The following is a 21,224-nucleotide window of genomic DNA, read 5'->3' on the forward strand; positions in this document are numbered from 1 at the left end:
GCCTGCCTGATGCAGACTGCTTGCTGCTTTTCCCCATCTTTATACTTTGGGCACTGAGTGGACGTCACAGGCAAACTGCACGCAACCTCAAATCTCACCTGGGATATCTCCGATGATAAAAGGTTAACGTTAAAACACTTTTTTTTTCTCTCTCTAATATTGTCATCAGGCACCAGCAGAAGTAAACCGCAAACCAGCGAGGAAGACAGCCCAGGGATGAATGCTGGCGTCTAGCCAAGGAGAGCGTCAGAGGGTGCTTGTGTTCTCTGCGCCCGAAGCCACACCACTTCAGTAAGCTGCGAACGTATTCTGCTAGCGCCTGGCTGGAGCTAGCGCCATCCATTTGCTGGACAGACTGTGCATTTGGTGTTGTTGCAATTTGGGGGGGGGGGGGGGGGAAGGTGGGGTGGGGAGGGGAGGGGAGGGAGTGGAAAGGAGAAAAGGACTTTCTTACTTTTGTAGGCTTTGTGCGCAGTGAAGAGACAGTGGAGTATATAATGCTAAAAAGACTAACCTTGACTAATTCCTCAGATAGAACTGGTCTCTGTGATCTTTAAACTTCGCAGGGTTATAGTTGTGTATTAATCTGTTGCAGTCGAACAGACAAAAAGATTTATCGTGACTTCACGTTTGTACCCACGGTCTATGGGTTCTAATGCAGTTACTTGAAGACTACAGAATGAAGACATGTTCGAGCAATAACGAATGTGAACATACCGCAGTTTTTTAAACACCACAACTAAGAGTCATGCAGCCATGGTAAACCCCTGAATCATAAATACTTTGAGTTCCTTGTCATTAGCTTGCAAGCTTTTCAGTCCCCACAATAGCTCCATTTAAGAAGAAAGAAAGAAAGAACTTGCATTTACACGACCTCAGGACGTCCCAAGCCAATTTACAGCCAATTAACTTTTGAAGTGTAGTCACTGTTGTAATGTAGGAACTGTTATAATGCAGCCAATTTACGCATAGCAAGCTCCCACAAACAGCAATGTGATAATGACCAGTTAATCTGTTCTCGTGATGTTGGTTGAGGGATAAATATTAGCCAGGATACCGGGGAGAACTCGTCTGCTCTTCTTCCAAGGGATCTTTTACATCCACCTCGGTTTAACGCCTCATGCAAAAGTCAGCACCTCCAACAGTGCAGCACTCCCTCAGTACTGCACTGGATGTCAGTCTAGATTTTTGTGCCCAGGAGCTGATGTTATTTGATTAGCGTGGAATGAAGCCGTACAGATTTGGAAGGAGGTAGATTCGATTCCCCAACTGTCAATCTCAGCAACGGTGATGTACAGTTATCTTTGATATTCCTGGGCTACGGAGGGGAGAACAAATCAGCCAGGGTTCCCAGTTTGGATCGCTGCACCGCTGGAAAGTGCATGTGTGTGGGTGTTGAGCGAGAACAGAATAGAGCTCAGCCCTGGTACTCTTTACAGTCAGATGACGCTCGCTGTCGAGGCTCACACACAAGGAATGGTCACTTGGGCTGGATGCAAGAAGGACGGTACCCCAGCAAGAGTCAGCGCCTTCAGGAGACGAGAGGGGAAATTTTAAAAATAAATCATTGGGTTTCATCTTTTGAGATGTTAAAAACCTTACATTGATCCTGCAGTGACCTTACAGGCACCCAGAGAAGCACCTCAGCTACTGACCAGGCAGTATCACGTGCTCCAATCAGTGCTTTTGTGATGGTGATGTAACCACCCTCGGCCCGTGTTCAATTCCTCGTAATCTGATTTGAAGTTTTACACGGCAGCTGATGGATTCTTAAGGTATAAGAACATAAGGAAAAGTCAAGGATGAAAAAGGCCTTTTGGCCAAATTGGTTCCCATCCCTCTCACACTCACCCCAACCTGGTATCTGGCTGCATCTAGTGCACCCCTCTTTGAATCCACTCCCTACCTGGTAGGTTATTCCAAACAAGACAGCTGGTTCATTATTTTCAGACAATGGGGAGCTGAATGATCCTCACACACCATCGCAAACCTGTGACTCTCCTACAATGACCAGTTGTGTCCTGCCCCCTCTTCGCCTATGACCCACACTAGACTCGCTGCTCCATCTGCCCCTGGGTCTCCATTCATGACCTGTCCAGGTGTGGGATGATGCAAGACATAGGAGTTGGTACTGTTCTCACTTTCATTGGTGTCTATCGAAGGTAAGGTAAGTAAGCGTTACTTGGAGGCAGCACTATTCCCAGTATCCAGCGAGAGCATGTTAAAGGACTCAGTGTAACCCGATTGGAGTAAATGTTTTCATAGAACTATCCATCCTGTAGTTTTCCGCCTTTACTATGGAGAAGGTCCTTGAACCACTCAGCTCACCATCTTAGAACTCGTGAATTACGGACCTCGTTTTGCATCGCTCCATGCTATAGAATGTTGAACCATCACTCAGTGTGGCCTTCAAGAAAGGCATTGCTGCTGATTATCATTATTAATGAAAGTTTGCGAAGATTCCGGGGTGTGGTTGTGTCGTGGTTGTGGTACTGGACTAGCAGCTAACTGGTCATGAGTTCAAATCCCACTAGGGCAAGTTGTGACATTGAATTCAATAAATCTGGCAATTTGTGCGCTGAAACCAGCAAAATTGATCTTGAAAGCTGCCTGACGATCGTTAACGACCCAAATGGCTTACTAATGTCCTTCAGGGAGGGACCTGCGTCCGCTACCTGGTCTAACCGAGATGTGTTTGACCCTCTGAAGTGGTTGCAACGCGCTTGCTTCAAGGAGAAGGTGCACCATTGCTTAGGGTTGGTCAATAAATGCAACCTTTTCAAAGTGTTGGTCACATCTCAAGAACAAATTTAAAAAAGAATGGAGAAGCAAGATGGAAGTAGAGTTCATTACACATCGAGTTGGACAGATTAGTGAGATGTAATGTACAGCATTTGCTGTACAGGATTATTTTATCTTCTGATTTCCAGTGAGCTTTTGATGACCCCCCCAACCCAGACCCCATTGTTGAAAAGTTTTTTTAAAAAGTCTCAGGAAATTTTTTTCAACAATAAAAAACGAAATTTCAGAGTTCCAGTTTAATTTAACAGGCTTTCATATACTGCTTGCCAGAAAGAAACAGAAATAATTGAGAGGGAGGGGAAAGAGATATGAGGGTAAATTCTGCAATTCTGCAGCAACGTGGATCAGAGATAGGGTTACAACGCTGTAGCGTTGATCCCCCTGACTCAGGCTCACCATCGAGTGAGGCTCTTCACAAGAGTACTGAATTCATCCGGTTGCCTCTTTACTGTAGATCGGTCTAGAGGGCGATTGTCAAATGTTCCTGCACCCCTTGCTGAGTCCACCCAGCAAGAGGGAATGGAAGGTATTGTGCTTTTAGTTCTTGCTAAATTTAAACAATTAAAGTACTCGCAAGAAAAAGCCCTGGATTTTACTGGAGAATCAGTACTTGAGATGTGATCGCTCACCCACTTCTTATCTGGTTTTCTTTACAGAAAGCTTGTGCAACTCTTAAGCATTTCCATTGTGCAAGCATATACAAATTACATAGAATTTTACAGCTCAGAGACAGGCCATTCAGCCCAACTGGTCGATGCTGGTGTTTATGTTCCACACGAGCCTCCTACCCTACTTCATCTCACTCTATCAGCATATTCTTTTATTCCTTTCTCCCTCATGTATTTACCTAGCTTCCTCTTCAATGCATCTATGCTATTCACCTTAAGCACTCCATGTGGTAGCGGGTTCCACATTCTTACCACTCTCTTGAGTAAAGGAGTTTCTCCTGAATTCTTTATTGGATTTATTAGTGACAGTGTGCTGTCTGGTCCGATCTAGTGTGGAAACTGCAACCAGTCTTACTCCTCTTTAGAGGTGCAGTGCCTCTCTTGGGAATGCTGATGAGGCCAGTGTGTCGTCAGTGAACGGTGAAGAGATTTGATGCCAAGGTGAGGTTGCCTCTTATGAGTACAGTAACTGCCTGCCTGCCTGCCAGTATTTTTATTTTACTGTGTCCATTTTGAGCCTGCTTTCATGCAAAGCTGTAAGCTATCCACGTAATCCTCTCCAAACTGTAATTTTAACAATTAGCTAGAGATGATCTTACACAATTCTACATGGCTGGGTACACGACAATTGTGTTTGTAAATATTAAGAATGTTGGTGATCATTGTGATATCTTTGCCACCTTTTAATGAGATTTCCTGCAGGGTCTGGAATGTAGACACCGCGAATTGAAAATGTGAAGAGGCAGCTCTCTCAATGGCTTTCGTGGGTATGTACCACCCAGTGGGCTACTGACCCACACAGACCAGGAAGGTCCTAGGTTTCATCCCCGCCTTGTGCTGAGTTAGCTGATCTCGGGCAGGGTAGTGGGGAGGGATTGCTACAATCGGCCTCAATTCTCTGGGATAGGGAAGTGGAAAAATCACCCAGGGTTTGCTTCTCCTGACTGCTTTGTAGTGATTCCCACTGGAAAGTGCGAGTGTGTGGACATGGGTTGAGGATGGGATCTGGTTTTGCGGTGATGCCCCAATGGTCGAACAGCCTCACCGAAGAATGGCCACCTGCATGATCAGGAACCAGAGCCCAGCAAGTGTCAGTGCCTAGAGGAGAAAAGACAAAGTGCAGATAACCGAATCACAAGGTGGCGAAGGGGACCATGGCAGCTTAAAGCAGGGCCAGAAAGTGATGAGGCACCTCCAGCCAGCTCTTTCACTTCTTTCTTTCTTTCTTTCTTTCTCTTTCTCTCTCTCTCTCATTTTCCTTTAGTGAGGTTTCACTGTTCCTTACACTAAGAGGCACACTGTTCAAAATGATGGTCTTTAAAACAATACATTAGAAGTAGTTTTAAACTACTAATCATTAATTCAGTAGTTTGACCAAAGAGTTTAGAAAAAAAATGTAAGTGCCAATAATTCAGCCAAAATCAAATGTGTTTATTTTAAACTCTTGGTTATGTTCCAGTATTTCTAGGAGCTTCTGAATCTAGAAGCAATCATCAGGTTTCAAACTAATGATTTATAGGGTTACTTTGTGCACTTATGTTTTATATACAAACAAATGTATTAAAATTGTGTAATTTCCAGTACATATTTTTAACCACATTCCAGGTAAATATTTTTTAATCATTGCAATTAAAAAGTATGTTATTTGTATGTACATTTATATTGTAATATTGGAGATATATATTTAAAGAGAAATGGGTCTGTATTGTGTTGTATTGTACTGATGAGCTGAAGTCTGTTGCATTAGATTGCAGGTCAGTTTAATAAATTGGAACACAAATGCTCCTTATAAAAGCACTCTGAGTGCATCGCAGTATACTTGGAGCCTGACCCTCCCCTCCCCTCAAAGACTAATATGATCTTGAGTTCAGCGTCTCTCTGATGCCAAAAGCCTTATTCTTCAAGTCTTTCATGTCTAATGGAGTTTTTTCTTGCACTCTTTAAATGGGTTCACGTAGGAACAGGATTTACACACATAAATATGTATGTAAAATATTTGTTTGCCGTATTCCCCCTTGTCTTCCCTCTTCCTCTTGTGAAGGTTTTGACTCCTGTTGAGGTACCATGTCACTACCAGCTCTCTACTGCCTCATCCAACTGGCTATATATGAGCTTAGACGAGTGTGTGTTGGCAGGATATTTGACCATGGGAGGCACATCAGCTATCACAGCTAAGTCTGATCCTGTCCTCACTCGATGTTCACCTGTGCACTTCCCAGTAAAGTTGGGGGGGGGGGATTGAAATCATTGAATGATGGGAACAAGGGCTGATTTTCACTTCCTTAGCTAAGGGGAGCTCCAGTGCCCCTTTATGTCACCCCAGCTGAGATCAACTAAGCTGGCACAGGTCGAGCATTAAACCTGGGACCTCGATGTCTGTATGGCTCAGATGGTAATGGTAGCACTGGAGGATCTCCTTCCTGTGGCTTTGTTTGTTCGGGACTCTCAGGCACTGATGATTGTATCTGCAGTCTGCTCAAGAGTTTATGCTCTGTAATGTCCCACATTTCAGACTGGGCTACACCCTGGGTTACATTGTGAGCATTCTCAAACAGCTACAACATGTTTCTCAAAAACCAAGCTTGGTGTCAATTAACTGCTGCTTCTCAATCTACCTCATCTCTCCTGCTTTCTCGAACGCTACCATGTGCCCTGCACTTAGCTCAGCTGTAAAGCGCTTTGGGACATCCTGAGGTCGTAAAAGGCGATATATGAATGCAAGTTCTTTCTTTCACTATGGGCCTTGGCCCTGAGTCTAGCTTTTTCGACTTAAAAATGCATTACGTCATGTACCGTGGTGTACAGCTGAATCATTTGCTGCTGAAAAGAGTATACAATAATACGGCTGCTTACAATGAAATTGGAACACTGATGCTCTTCAAAAACACTGAGCGTAACCAGTGATTGCAGTCCGGGATGACATTGTATTCTCGGGAGAAACTCGATTGGAGCCTGAATTTCCCTCCCTTTAAAGACTGTAATATGATCTTGAGTTCAGCATCACTCCGAGGACCAAATTCCAGAAGCTTTACTCTTTTAAGTCTTCCATTACTTTGAGTTTTTTTTTTGAGTTCTGTAAACGGGTACAAATAGGAACAGGAGGAGGCCGTTCAGCCTCCCGAGCCTGTTCCGCCTTTTATTAGATCATAGCTGATCTGTATCTCAACTTCATTCACCCACCTCTGATCCATATTCCTTGGTACCTTTACCGAACAGAAATCTATCCATCTTAGTATTGAAAGCTCCAATTGATCCCCAGCATCCACAGCCTTTTGGGGGAAGAGAGTTCCAGATTTCCACTCCCCTTTGTGTGAAAAAGTGCTTCCTGATTTCACTCTTGAATGGCCTAGCTCAAATTTAAGATTATGCCCCCTTGTTCTGGATTTCCCCATGAGAGGAAATAATTTCTCTCTTGCCCCTCAACTGTCTAAACTCAAGGAAATACAAGCCAAGTTTATTCAAGTTGACATCAATTTAACCCTCTAAGCCCTGGTATAATTCTTTTGAATCTGCGCTGCACCCCCTCCAAGGCCAATATATCCTTCCTGAGGTGTGATACCCAGAACTGAATGCAGTCTCTCCAGATGGGGACTGACCAAGGCTCTGTACAACTGAAGCATAAATTCCTCCCCTTTGTATTTCAGCCCCCTTAAGATAAAGACCAACATTCCATTAGCCTTTTTGATTACTTTTTGTACCTAGCTTTTAGTGATTTGTCCACATGGACACACTTTGCTCCTCCATAGTTCCTAGTTTCTCACCATTAAGAAAATATTCCAATTTGTCTTTCTTAGATTCAAAGTGGATGACCTCGCACTTTCCCACAAATGGGCAAGTCTTGGATTTCTGATAATTGAATGCTCAGTCAGTGGTGCTGCTGTGGTAGGCAATAAAATAACTTAGTTGAGTAGAATATTTGAAAAAGAAAAGTTTAAAAGGGCAATGGAATGGGATTGAGTGGCTAAGCCTTTCACAGAGCTGGCACATATGGTCGCAGCACTTAATTTGGGCAGAAAAAGGCACTTCCACCTTGACCTCTGGGGTCTGTGGTGCAATCACTTCAGGCTGTCAAATGGAGAGCCTTTGAAGCTGCTTCTGAGCCAACACCAGGTCAATTCTGAATGATGCCGAGCCCGCCATAAGAATGGACAGTGGGTCCCGAGGCACAGGAAAACAGGTGAGCTGAGCGTTGCAACATTGTAAATAACCTTTTTGTTATTTTTGAAAGTTGAATGGGCATAGTCAATTTTTAAATTAATTTAAATACATTTTTAAATTAAAATAGAGAACAAGGGGGATGAGCAGGGGTACTGTTTGAAACTTTTTTTTAGTGTTTATTGGACTGACTACTGATAAACCATTGCAATTGCAAGCTACCTAGAGCACACTTAATTCCAGTGACAATGCTTTTGTTTGTGAATTTTGCACTCATTAGGATGAAGGAAGTCCATCTCAGACAGCTAGTGTCAGCATCAAACACTCCCAGGGCAGGTACAGCACAGGTTAGATACAGAGTGAAGCTCCCTCTACACTGTCCCATCAAACACTCCCAGGGCAGGTACAGCACAGGTTAGATACAGAGCAAAGCTCCCTCTACACTGTCCCATCAAACACTCCCAGGGCAGGTACAACATGGGTTAGATACAGAGCAAAGCTCCCTCTACACTGTCCCATCAAACACTCCCAGGGCAGGTACAGCACAGGTTAGATACAGAGTAAAGCTCCCTCTACACTGTCCCATCAAACACTCCTGGAACAGGTACAACATGGGTTAGATACAGAGTAAAGCTCCCTTTACACTGTCCCATCAAACACTCCCAGGGCAGGTACAGCACGGGTTAGATACAGAGTAAAGCTCCCTCTACACTGTCCCATCAAACACTCCCAGGGCAGGTACAGCACAGGTTAGATACAGAGTAAAGTTCCCTCTACACTGTCCCATCAAACACTCCCAGGGCAGGTACAGCACAGGTTAGATACAGAGTAAAGCTCCCTCTACACTGTCCCATCAAACACTCCCGGAACAGGTACAACATGGGTTAGATACAGAGTAAAACTCCCTCTACACTGTCCCATCAAACGCTCCCAGTGCAGGTACAGCTTGGGTTAGATACAGAGTAAAGCTGCCTCTACACCGTCCCATCAAACATTCCCAGAACAGGTGCTACAGGGGTCAGATTTTTCCCCTCTCCAGATTTCTTCCTAAACTCTTCAAGATTAAAGGCATGTGTTAGGTATTGGAGCCCATTCAAGTCTTAGACTGATGGGTTCTAGGGAGAGTTAAGGGTTGTTGAGTGGAAACAAATCATTTGTCACTGAAGTGGAATCTGAGCTTCATGCAGCGATGGATGGAGATATGGAAGTTCTATTTTGAGATGTGAGAAGGTAGCGAGGCCAGGAATGTCAATAGATGAACAGCTAAAGGAGGAGACATCAAGGATGGTTAAACTTGAGAGGCCAAGATAAATACCACCATTGAATTTCTGCAGTTTGAAAGGCTGAGCTCCCACACTCTCTGGGCTGAGTGTTATTAGCAATGGCTGAGGGCAGCAATAGAAATATTTGCAGGAATTCAGGCATTTCAGAAAAGCAGCTCTGGGGAATGCAAACCTAATTTGCCAAAAAGATTGTGCTTAGATCAGGATTTCTGTCAACAGAGGATAAATGCAGTTGACCCCCCGCCCCCAACCTTGACAGATACTTAATTGTTCATTCGGGTGCTCGGGAGAAACGAGCAGCAGTAATTGTGCGCTTGGGTGAACTCTATTTTTAAATGCCGATTTTAGGCTCACAGGAACTGCTGGTTCTCGGCATTTAGCACTGGAGATCCTTTTAATTTTAATCTGAGATTAAAGGAACAGGATTCTTTCATTTTAAATGGAAAAATAAAACACAACACCCCAGGAGTAATACTTTCTTGTGACGTGTTGTTCAGTGGATCTAAGGAACATTTCTAGGCCTGTGGTATCCATGGAAACAGACCCTATTCTGGACAGGATTTCATTTATTTATGCCACACCTCACAACTTTGCTCTTGGATTGTGGGAGCACACTCTGTCCCTGGAGGAAGTATTGCAGGGGGGAGGAAAAATAAATTTAGCAAGGAGAAATCAAAATAAAACTGGTCTCAGTTGATAGCTGCCCTGCCCTGCCCAGTGTGTTGCTTAACTACACACGGCAGAAGCTCCCAGCTCACTCTCGGTCTAAACCCATCCGTATTCAACTGGTGGATGGAATATTGATTGGAATTGGTGAAATGGCTTTGTTGAAAGAAGCTGATAAAATTAGTTGGAATGGGACATGTGGGACATTTGACCCAAGTGGCCCTGGATTGAGGGGAAATGTCAGCCAAGGAAAGTATGTGTGTGGGGCGGGGGGTGGGGGGAAGGAAAGCTACTGGTGAATTCACAATCTGGCTGTACTGTCATACCGCTCGTGGTAGAAGAGCCTGCAACATTCACTACCTCGGCGCACACAGGAAGGCTGACCACTTGGGTGGGGTATGGAGGTTGGCTGGTGAATTATTTGCCACCAAGAGTCAGCACCTTCACTATTGGAAGGGGGAAAGGTTTTTTCCATATATAATTTCCTACATTACAACAGCGACTACACTTCAAAAGTACTTCATTGGCTGTAAAGCACTTTGAGACGTCCTGAGGTCATGAAAGACGCTATAGAAATGCAAGTTTTTTTTTGTTGGAAGCTTTTACACTGTCTCATACCTGTACATCTCAGTTTGCCTGCTGAGGGATAAATATTGGCCAGGATGCCGGTGAGAATTCCCCTGCTCTTCTCTGAAATAACGCTGTGGGATTTTTTTACGTCCACCTGAGAGGGCAGACGTGGCCTCGATTTAAGGTCTTATCCGAAAGACGGCACCTTCAACAGGGCAGCACTCCCTCGCTTCTGCACTGGGAGTGTCTGCCTAGATTTTGTACTCGAGTCTCTGGAGTGGGGCTCGAACCCACGACCTTCTGACTCAGAGACGTTCCTCTCTAAGAGGCCAGTCCAGCAACCTGCTCCCAGACATCTGCCAGTGATACTGCATTATTATCTTTGATGCAAATGAGTGACCCAGCCACCGATTCTTTTGTGGGGAAGGGGACAACTTGTCATTTTCCGGCTTTCCTGAATGGCCCAGCCAAGAATGGGAGCTCACTATCGTGATAAATTAACAGTTGTGAAATTGGGTGATTCGCTCGGTCTACAGCCAGTGATGTTAACCATGTAGAATTGATGCAATAGCCGGCAGGAATCGAGGTGCTGATCTCTGCGCTGTTACAAAACATATTTATATTACAGCAGGCAGAACTTGGCATGTCTGTATCCTTATACTGTTCCTAAACTTTCAGTTATCTCAGTCACCAGTGAAGAAATAAGCGACACCAGGATATTTGGGAATCATCACAGAATGCTGCGCACAGCCTGTACTTATTAAGCCATTACTCATGTGCGTGCTTGATTGTGATAATCTGATTTGTGTCAATGATGAGATATTTGGTAAGAATGATGAGCCACAGTATAAATAATACCCTTGTATATTGGCAGTAATATAATTATCCCACAGCAATAATAATCATCGTAAAGGGCAGTGCTGTTGTAAAATTCATTGTTTAGCTCAGTAATTATTTGGCTTATCAAAGTATGATAGCATTCAGCGGCTTTATTGGTATATCTTTGCTGCATCTTATGAGCATCTTGCATCAGTTTCCCTTTATAACTTTGGCAGCAATCCATGATTTATCGGCAAGCTGATCTTCTGTACAGACTGCAGTTAGCCGTTTCCCTCTTCAGATTCCATTCGAGTTTCATGGGAGAAAGAAGGGACACTGGAAAACTGCATAAAAGCTGGAAATGCGCAAAAGGTCAGTCGGTATCGGAAAAGAAAAAGAGAGATTAACATCTCGGGAGCGATCCTTCATCGGAGTTCTGATCAAGGATACAAGGTTGTGTCAAGGCAAAAGGGGTTCCTCACATTCATGTCTACATTTACATCTCAAAATTGCGTAACATCCTGTTGTTGCTAAGGATAAATTATAATTCCCGTCAAAATTATCTAAGCTTCGTGACGCAGATGGGCAGAGTGACAATCAATGCTTGCATCGCTGTAATAATTGTTAGTGGTGGGAGTTGCGGGAGGGAAGAAGCAGGAGAAACTTGACGGGTCGTACTGTTTGTATGGCATTGTTCCACATCCTTTTCTCTGTTGACTTGAGGGTGGCAGGATTAGTGAAGAGACTGATAAGAATTCTGAGACTTGTTTTCATTAAAAAGAGAGAGATTAGATAAGACCCAGGTTTTTTTAACTGCCCAGAGGGATGGATAATCTCTTGCAAGCAAGTTAATTAATTTGAGTGCAAGGGCACAACTAGAGCAGGCAAGTATAAGCCACAAGCAAGAAAAGACAAAAGAATTCACCCCCCCCGCACCCCACCTCCCCTGACAAAGTAGTGGTAAGAATTATAAATAATTTTTATTTCAGATTTCCAGCTTCCGCAGTATTTTGCTTTTGTTCTCGTGGTATGGATTCCCTGAACAAGCAGTAAATGTTTAGTTATCACACACCGTATTAAAAAATAATAGTATCTGTTTGGGATCGGGATAGAAAGTTTTAAAGAGGGATAACTGTAGATAAAGGAGAAAGAAACAACTTGTTTCTATAGCACCTTTCATGACCTCAGGACGTCCCAAAGTGCTTTACAGCTAATGCAGTACTTTTGAAATGTAGTCATTATTGTAAGGTAGGAAACGCAGCAGCCAATTTGCTCACAGCAAGCTCCCACAACAACAATGAAATAAATGACTAGATAATCTGTTTTAGTGATGTTGGTTGAGGGATAAATGTTGGCCAGGACACCAGGAAGAACATCCCCTGCTCTTCTTCGAATAATGCTGTGGGATCGTCCACCCAAGAGTGCAGATGGGACCTTGGTTTAATGTCTCATCTGAAAGACGGCACCTCCAAACTGTGCAGCACTCCCTCAGTACTGCCACTGGGAGTGTCAGCCTGGATTTTGTGCTTAAGTTTCTGGAAGTGGGACTTGAACCCACAACCTTCTGACTTAGAGGCGAGAGTGCTACCCACTGAGCCAAGGTTAAAATCTCAGATGGTTGAATGATGTGTGGAACACAATGCGTTCTCAGCTGCTGGAGCCATGGCATTGTCAGTCAATGAAGGCAACTGGTCATGGATGAATAGTGCAGGATGTAAGGTTAAGATAGACAATCTGGATTTTTAATTGATTTACCTTTGGGGGTTAACAAGAAACTCCACAGAACCTTTCCCTCAGAACTTTAAATGGGTTGGGTGGAGTCCATGATGAAGATGATTGTACATGGTCTGCAGAAGAAATGGGTTTGATGAATCCAATGGCCTTTGTTAATTCCTTGTATTGGAGAGCTATGCTTGTGTGATAATCATGAGTCTGTGTGAATAATTTGTTGACGCACTGATGTAGCTAGACTTGGTCTCTTTGACACATACTTCATAAGAAGGCAAGTGCTTGTTAGTACTAACAGGCTTTATCACCAGTGTCAGAAGTTCTGTCACACAATTCACCACAAAGAGGTCTTAAAAGAATATTCCAAAAAAGCCAGCAGATCCTTAGACAATCCAATGAAAAACTCATACATTTAAATAGGAGAAGAGCTGAATAATCCTGTGATATCTGTCCATCATTTACAGAAATGCTTTGTGCATCTGACACTTCAGTACAGGTAATATATGGACTGCCATCTTGAATATCACAATGCAAATTTTCATGTTGGGGTTAAGGTCGGGGAGGTCAGCGCTGGGGAAAAGAAAGTTTGAAAAATTACACCTTACATAACAAGATGGCCGGTTTTTGAACTTTTCTAATTTCACTTTTCAGCAGCAGAAGAAAAACCCCCTGTTGACATGAACTTTAATGAGGAAATGAATCATGAGAAGAAGTCACGAAGATCTGTGCAGCAACAAAAACACAGAAAGGAAAAGTGAAGGATTGAAGGTGGAAGGATACCATGACGGTTCTATTGGAATCTGGTGAGTTGCTTTACTTTCTGACTCTCGGGGCCCTTGGAAGTAAAGAGCAAAATGACTTCAATCTATGAAGCATTGCATCACACCTCTCAATGAATTACATAGGATGTTGCTATGTCATCAAAATTGGCTGTCATTTTGAACGTGGCAAGCTACCACAAACAACAATGAGGTGAATGACCATTCCATCTGATTTTGGTGGTGTTGCTCGAGTGAGGAATGTTGACCAGCACAAGTCCTGACTTTTTCGAATGACACCATGGAATCTTTAACACCGACTTGAACCAATGGAACAGGCAGGCTTTAAGGTCGTATCTGAAGGACAACATCTTCAACAATGCCACATTGTGACTGCACTGGAAATGGCAGCTCAAGTCCCGAGGTGGGATTTGGACCCCCGACACTCATGACTCAGAGGCAACAGTGCTATCACCTGAGATAAGGAGTCATTGCTGGGTAGACTGACATAGTTATCCCCATGATAGAGCATGTTGCCAACCTCCCATTGACTGGCCTCAAAATGTTGCCTTGCAACAAAATGTTAACAGTGAAAACTATTTCACACAGGTGTATTTAGGAGAAACTTTGAATGGAGAGGAGACTTTTCTGCTCCCCAAGGGGAAAGAAGAAAGAAGGGAAAAGTGACGGGGCAAGTTAGTCTAGGAAACTCTTCGCTAGCACATCAAGTGTTTCAAAGCACTTTTCCACTGTTTATTTAAAAGTTTGGGTGTTTCTCACCTAAACGACGTCCCGCCATGTTGGATGTGCTTGCCTTCAGGCAATGACACCACTGCCAGGGAGGAACCCCGTGACCCAGAGCTGCCCTATTGATTGTAATAGGGCTGAAACATTGCAACAGCCTGGGAGCTGATCCATTGCCTGAGACCAGGAAGTATGCTGCCAATGTCTAGAAAGATATTAAGACATTTTATTTTCAGAGAGATAATGGGAAACTTTAAAGAAAAGGTACACCCCCCTCCCTCCCTCCCCCCCCCCGGAGTTTCTTTCCCCTTTGACGGCTGGATACAAGCAAGGGAGGGGCTTGGGGAAAATGTTGCTTTTCCACCTTCTTTGTTCAGGGAATGGTGCAAGGTTCAGACACCTACAAATTGGGGGAGAGAAACCGTTCTAAAATAGGTGACAAGATGCATATTCCAACTTTACAGAAACTCAGCAGGCAGTTTGCTGTTGTATCGGAAGTTGCATTCCACAAGGATGTGGGGAAAGGTGGTTAAAGTGTCTAGAAGAATGGTTTTTCTTTCCTTTGAGGTGAGAAATCTTTTAGCCTACCACCCATTGTGAGAGCAGCCATTGGAGGGCGAACCATACAAAAAATGAATGTATTTAAACAGAAGGTGATGTTCAGGAAGTGGGACACATAGCAGAGGGTCTTTAATGTCCATCATAATTCTGCAAGCGAGCCCCTTTTTGAAAAAAAGATGATTTGGGTTTCAGTGATTGGTCCACAGCCCACTCCTTCCTGCTCATAACAGAGCTTGTAAATTGCTTTTACCACTAGAGGGACACCTCTCATACCCTTTGGTGAACTGGCAAAGTGCTGTGTATGTGAAAGAGTTCTGTGTAACTTTCCATAGCAGTCCAACTCACCCATAAAACTAATATCCGTAAATAAAGCTGAGTAGTCATTAGGAAATACCGGCTGACCTTAGCTGCACCAGACTAGCATCTTATGATACATACAATGCCATACAGACCTGTGTTAAGATCGTTGTCCAACTCTGTATTTTATACATGCCGTTTCTCTCAGAAACGTCTTAAAGCCCTGCTCGCACAACGAATTGCTTTGTTTTGTTGGCACCATTTGCGCTCAGCAAGATCCCACAAACAACAGTGAGACGACTGACTGCTTAATCTGCTTTTGGTAGTTTTGGCCAGTAGAACTTGACTGCTCTTCAAATAATGCCATGGGAAATTCAACATCCACCTGAACCACTAGAGCTGGCAGATGGGGCCTTATTAGATTCCACAGGACTTATGCCTTGTTCTGAATTTTGTAAATTTAAACAACATTTTGAAGCCATCAGCAGACTATTTGACTCAGATTGTGAGTACAGAACCAGAAAACTCAAAAGTGGGGATGAGGAGAAGCTCCCCTCCCCCTGGGCAGTAGGTGTGGGGAAGATTCTGGACAAAAGCACATGAGCTTGAGATGAATAACCCCTTTAAAAATGGAACTGGATAAATATCTGGCTGAGAGTGGGTTAGAGGTTATTAGACACAGGTGCAGTCCAGGTCATGTTGGTTCCTGTGTTGCTGGGGGAGGAGGGAATGATATCTGTGGCGGGCAGGAGTCCAAAACTGAATAGTGGAGAGGTTGAGGATAGGGGAACATTCTGGAGCTTTTCTTTGATTGCGTTTGGAGATCATGAAGTATTTACGCAGAATTTTCCCTGGAGATTAAATGGGTGGGGTAGAGTCCATGAGAGGGCAACACCTTATAAAAACTGACAGCAAGTCATAACCATAAAGTTCAACATAAGAAATAGGAGCAGGAGTAGACCATCCGGCCCCTCGAGCCTGCTCCGCCATTCAATAAGATCGTGGCTGATCTTCGACCTCAACTCCACTTTCCCGCCTGATCCCCGTATCCCTTGATTCCCCTAGAGTCCAGAAATCTATCGATCTGAGTCTTGAACGTACTCAACGACTGAGCATCCACTGCCCTCTGGGGTAGAGTCCAGTAGGTCCCTGGTTCAGTCCTAGGACTGTGCTACGCCAGCTTATCTCAGCAAGGGAGCTGCAATTGGCTTCAGTGTCCTTGAGCTGGGGAAAGGGAAAAAATTCAGCCTGATTCTTATCTGGTGATTCCTGCTGGAAACTGCACGGATGTGTGGGCAGGATGGGTCAAGGATAGGTTCGAGTTCGGCTGTGATGCCCTCCAATCTTGATTCGCTTCCCGACAGTCCTCGTCAGGGTTTACACGCAAAGAATAAACAGAGGACACAGATTTAAGATAATTGGCAAAAGAACCAGAGGAGAGATGAGGAAAAACATTTTTACTTAGCAAGTTGTCATGATCTGGAATGTACTACCTGAAAGGGCAGTGAAAGCAGATTCAATAGTAACTTTCAAAAGGGAATTGAAAAAAAAATTAAAAAGGAAAAATTTGCAGGGCTATGGGGAAAGAGCAGGAAAGTGGGACTAATTGGACAGCTCTTTGAAAGAGCCGGCACAGGCACGATGGGCCGAATGGCCTCCTTCTGCGCAGTATGATTCTATGAATCGGAGCGGGCCCGTGCTCTATGATTCTATGGGCCGGGGGCTCAGAGGTCGCTGGTGTCCATGGAACTCTGGCCCACCAAGTGTCGTTGCATAAAGGAAAGGAGGGAAGAAGGGGGAGGAAAATTCAGGTGGAGAGAAAAAGAATGTTATCTCCTGCCGCATCCAGCAGTTACATAGATAGTTATATAAATGTAAAACAGAATACTACCTCGGAGGTTCAGTAATCCTTCTGTGGACAATGCCCACTGCCAGCCCCATCCCTCGAATCACTTAAGAAACAATTGGACGTTACAACGGGGAGGGAGTGTTAGGATATCTCTGGATGGATAAATTAAGATGGACTGAATGGTCTTCCTCTGTGGCTCAGTGAGTAGCACTCTCGCCACTGAGTCAGAAGGTTGTGGTTTCAAGTCCCATTCCTGAGACTTGAGCACATAGTCCAGGCTGGCACTCCTACTGCAGTACTGAGGGAGTGCTGCACTGTCAGCGGTGCCGTCTTTCGGATGAGATGTTAAACCGATTAGGTGTTAAAACCGAGGCCCCGTCTGCCCTCTCAGGTGGATGTAAAAGATCCAATGGTACTATTCGAAGAAAAGCAGGGGTGTTCTCCCTGGTGTCCTGGCCAATATTTATCCCTTAACCAACATGACTAAATCAGATTATCTGGTCATTATCACATCGCTGTTTGTGGGAGCTTGCTGTGTGCAAATTGGCTGCCGCATTTCCTACATTACAACGGTGACTACATTTCAAAAAGTACTTTGTTGGTTGTGAAGCGATTTGGGACATCCTGGGGTTGTAGAAATGCAAGTTCTTTCTTCTTCCTCATCTGTAATTATCTTGTAAAATGCACGTCACTGATCAGTGGCGACTGCTGATACCCCCAGTATCAGTGCTGACTGAGTCTCTTCAACTATACTGTTTAAAGAGGTCGGCTGTCTCAGGAATGCAGTCCCTCTTTTCACAGAGTGCAGTCAGACTCCAGTCAGGGTCACAACAAAGAAGCACCTTCTTGAAACGAGAGGGTCTTTTGGATTGAGGTCAAGTAAACACGCTGACGGTCACTGCTAACGAAGCTGCTGGCGTCTCCTCTGTACCAGACGTGGCAGAGCTCCCAATAGTGTGGATCGGCCGCACAGTCCAGCGGCAGTAGAGAGTAGTGAGCCACTAGGGACAGCCAGTTTTGAAAGCTGCAAAGGATGAGAGTTGGAAAAAAAATTAATTCCTTCCTAAGTAGCTGAAAGTGGTCTGGGTCGATGCTGAGCTTACTGCTCTGGACCTGGGCGGCCAGGGTTCCCATTGCTGATCGCTGTCTTATGTCTCCTGCTGGAACTGTATGTATGTGGAGACATTGAGTGCTCCTCTATGATGCCCTCCACAATCCAAATTTCTGCTAAAATTCACTATCTGCACTCACAGCTGCGAAACAGGCACTTGGGCAATAGCCATTGGCACCAGCGGAACTGTATCCCAGCCAGTCTCAGCACCTTGCCGGGGTGGGGGAGGTTGGAATTTAGGGAAAAAAGTAGGTGAAACTGTAACTAAATAACAATGCTGGATTGAGAAAGAAAAAAATGGAATGTTGGAAATACACAGCAGAGCAGACAGCATCTGAGAGAAAAGACAGGTTAACATTTCAGAGTGGGACTCTTCATTGGAGCTGAACTACGCTACTAGAATCATAGAATTATACAGCACAGAAGGAGGTTATCCAGCCCATTGTACGTGCGTGACTCTATGAAAGAGCTCCACCTAAAGCAAAGAGACTTGAATTTATCTCTCCTCCTCAGAAACCACTTCACAGCCAATGAATTACTTTTGAAATGCAACCACTGTTGTGTTGGCCAATGCGCGCACAGCAGGATCCCACAAACAACAGTGAGATGAGCAAGCAGTTAAACTGTTTTTAGTGACGTTGGTTGAGGGAGTAATGTTGGCCAGGACACCGGGAGAACTCCCCTTTTCATCTTTGAGTCGTGCCACAGGATCTTTAACATCCACTTGAACCTTCTGCATCTCATGCAGAAGACCAGGGAACTGAAGATATCTCTCGGCTGACTGAATGGGGGCTCTGGAGTTCAGGTTTGGTGATTCAGGGCGATCTGCTTATCCTTAACTCCACGCTGCATTAGATTGTTAGTTTATTATTACAAAGGTGCCAAAGGCTTTGGGTTTAAAGCTTTATTAGATTTAAGTAATAACAGACTATTATTACTTAATAGCTGTATTCTAGCAGGGAATGGAGAATGATCAGGTCAGTTAGATTCCACTTACCCATGGATCAAATCCTTCAATTCACTATCCTCCATTCCCTGGTATAATTTAGGCAGTTTCTGTTATTACTTAAATCAAATAAGGGTTTTAGCATTTTAGTAATGATATATCATCCACATACTAAACTCCAATTGAATGGAATAATTTGATGCATGATGAATTTGGGCATCTAGACAATAATGATAGAAACTCTAAAAAAAAAACACATCATCAAATGGCAGTCAGCATTGGTAGACTGGTTGACTCGTCCAATCTTGCTCTTAACGTCCACACACACGTTTTCCAATAGGGGGTCACTGGATGGCAATCTCCAAGAGAAACTCTGGCTGAATTTTCTCCTCTTGACTTTAAAATTCTCATCCTTGTGTTCAGATCTCTCCATATCTCTGTAACCTCCTCCAGCCCCACAACTCTCCGAGAACTCTGCGCTCCTCCGATCCTAGCCTCTTGTGCATCCCCGATATCTGTTGCCCCACCATTATCGGCCGTGTCTTCAGCTGCCTCGGCTCTAAGCTCTGGAATTCCCTCCCTAAACCTCTCTTCCTCTCTCTCCTCCATGGGATGTTCCCTAAAACTTACCTCTTTGACCAAGCTTTTGGTCACCTATCCTAATAGCTCCTTATGTGGCTCGGTGTCAATTTTTGTTTGATTACGCTCCTGTGAAGAGCCTTCGGACGTTTTTACTACGTTAAAGCCACTTTATAAATGCAAGTTGTTGTAAGACTAATTGTGATGGCTGCACTGTCATTCCAAGTGAGATCAGCCAGCTCCACACAGACTGAGGATGGAACCTGGGAGCCTTGTGATCTGCAGGATTCCCTGCCACACTAGACAGTGCATTGACCCACTGAGCCATCATGCTGCCCAATCCTAGTCTAAAAATGATTTTAGCTTATTCTCCAGCAGGGAGCTAAGTCACCAGCCTGCTCCGAAGCACGTACAGGTGCTGCTCTTGAGTTGACTGCTAGTGGGCGAATGCGAGTGATGGGCTTCAGTTTGGTTTTTTTTTTGCTTTCCAAGCCTTTAGTTGGCACCTTCTTTGCTTTTGTGCAGAACTTGCTTGTGGGGAATACTTGTGGAAAATCACCACACCATCCGATGGGCACTACACCTCGACTGGGGCAGCAGGGGTAAAGGAGATTTGCTTGGAGAGGGGAAAAACAGCCAGGGAGCCACCTCCTGATTGCTATTGAGCAACCACTGCGGAAAAGGGATCGCATACGTGTGGACGTCGGGTTGGTTTGGCTGTGGTACTCTCTGCCAACACATGACGAATGGCCACTTGGCTGACTGGAAGTGCTCGTGGAACTGTACCCTGGCAAGAACCAGTGCCTTTTGGGGTGGGGCGTGAGGAAAAGTGTGGACAGAATAAATCGTTATTGATGGTCCTTGGATGTTGACTTGAATGTTTGTTCAATTTCCAAAAAAAGAAAGATTTGCATTTCTATAGTGCTTTTCATGACTTCAAGATGTCCCAATGTACTTTGGCTGCAATGATGTACTTTTGGAGTGTAGTCACTGTTATAATCAAGGAATCGCAGCAATGTGATAATGAGCAGCTAATCTGCTTTAGTGATGTTGGTTGAGGGATAAATATTGGCCAGGACACACGGTTGGACTGTAACCCATCGTGGGTGAATGTAATTTTCTGACCTGTGTACAACCTTAAGTCATTGGTGAGCCCTGTCCAACAATTGATCACACTCCCAACACTTGATGCTTCCCATAACACTATTATAATAGTACGATGCAGATGCTCCTCACCCTAACCCAATTTCCGATGACGCAGGAGTCTATCTTTTATATAAGCGTTGATGTAATTGAACATCAATTTGATAAACAGCAGAACAGCTTGAATTGAAGTTTCCCCATGGGAGAAATACTTGGAATAGCAAATCCGTATGTTGTGAATTGAATCAGATGGCTTGTGAAAGACACTGCTAGCAGATGAGAAAGAGTCATGCCTGGAAATCAGAATTATTTCTCTCTCTCTCTCTCTTGCCACATGCCTTTGAACTGAATGCCATAGGTTATCTCCTATCACTGGCCTCCTGAGAAAAACCAAGAAAAAATAATCTCGCCTGTGAATGGAAAACGCAGCATTGCGTCGGTTTTTAAAGCCGAATTTATCTATGTCACTTGAAAAGCAGACCTAATAAATCTGTCACATCTTGGGAAATAAAGGTTACTTTATTGAGCTAAAGCACAAAACCATT

The 21,224-nt window shown here is 44.2% G+C and overlaps 1 protein-coding gene across 3 annotated transcripts in view; it reads left to right on the forward strand.

Annotated features, from left to right (window-relative positions):
- Positions 1–21,210, forward strand: part of LOC137335872 (metal transporter CNNM3) — a 35,739-nt gene extending 14,529 nt beyond the window's left edge. Inside the window, exons 8-10 of one of the 3 annotated variants that reach the window (XR_010966529.1) lie at positions 170–291; positions 13,343–13,494; positions 20,062–21,210. Coding sequence is in view for 1 of the 3 variants with exons in the window: in XM_068001370.1 (XP_067857471.1) it covers positions 170–234 (65 nt within the window). In the remaining 2 variants the exon portion in view is untranslated. Of the gene's footprint in view, positions 1–169; positions 392–13,342; positions 13,495–20,061 lie in introns of those variants that run through there. The other 2 variants (XR_010966530.1, XM_068001370.1) reach the window with 2 other exon arrangements.
- Positions 21,211–21,224: the final 14 nt, after the last annotated feature.

This window comes from Heptranchias perlo, chromosome 20, assembly GCF_035084215.1.
Source record: "Heptranchias perlo isolate sHepPer1 chromosome 20, sHepPer1.hap1, whole genome shotgun sequence".
Classification (NCBI taxonomy): Eukaryota; Metazoa; Chordata; class Chondrichthyes; order Hexanchiformes; family Hexanchidae; genus Heptranchias; species Heptranchias perlo.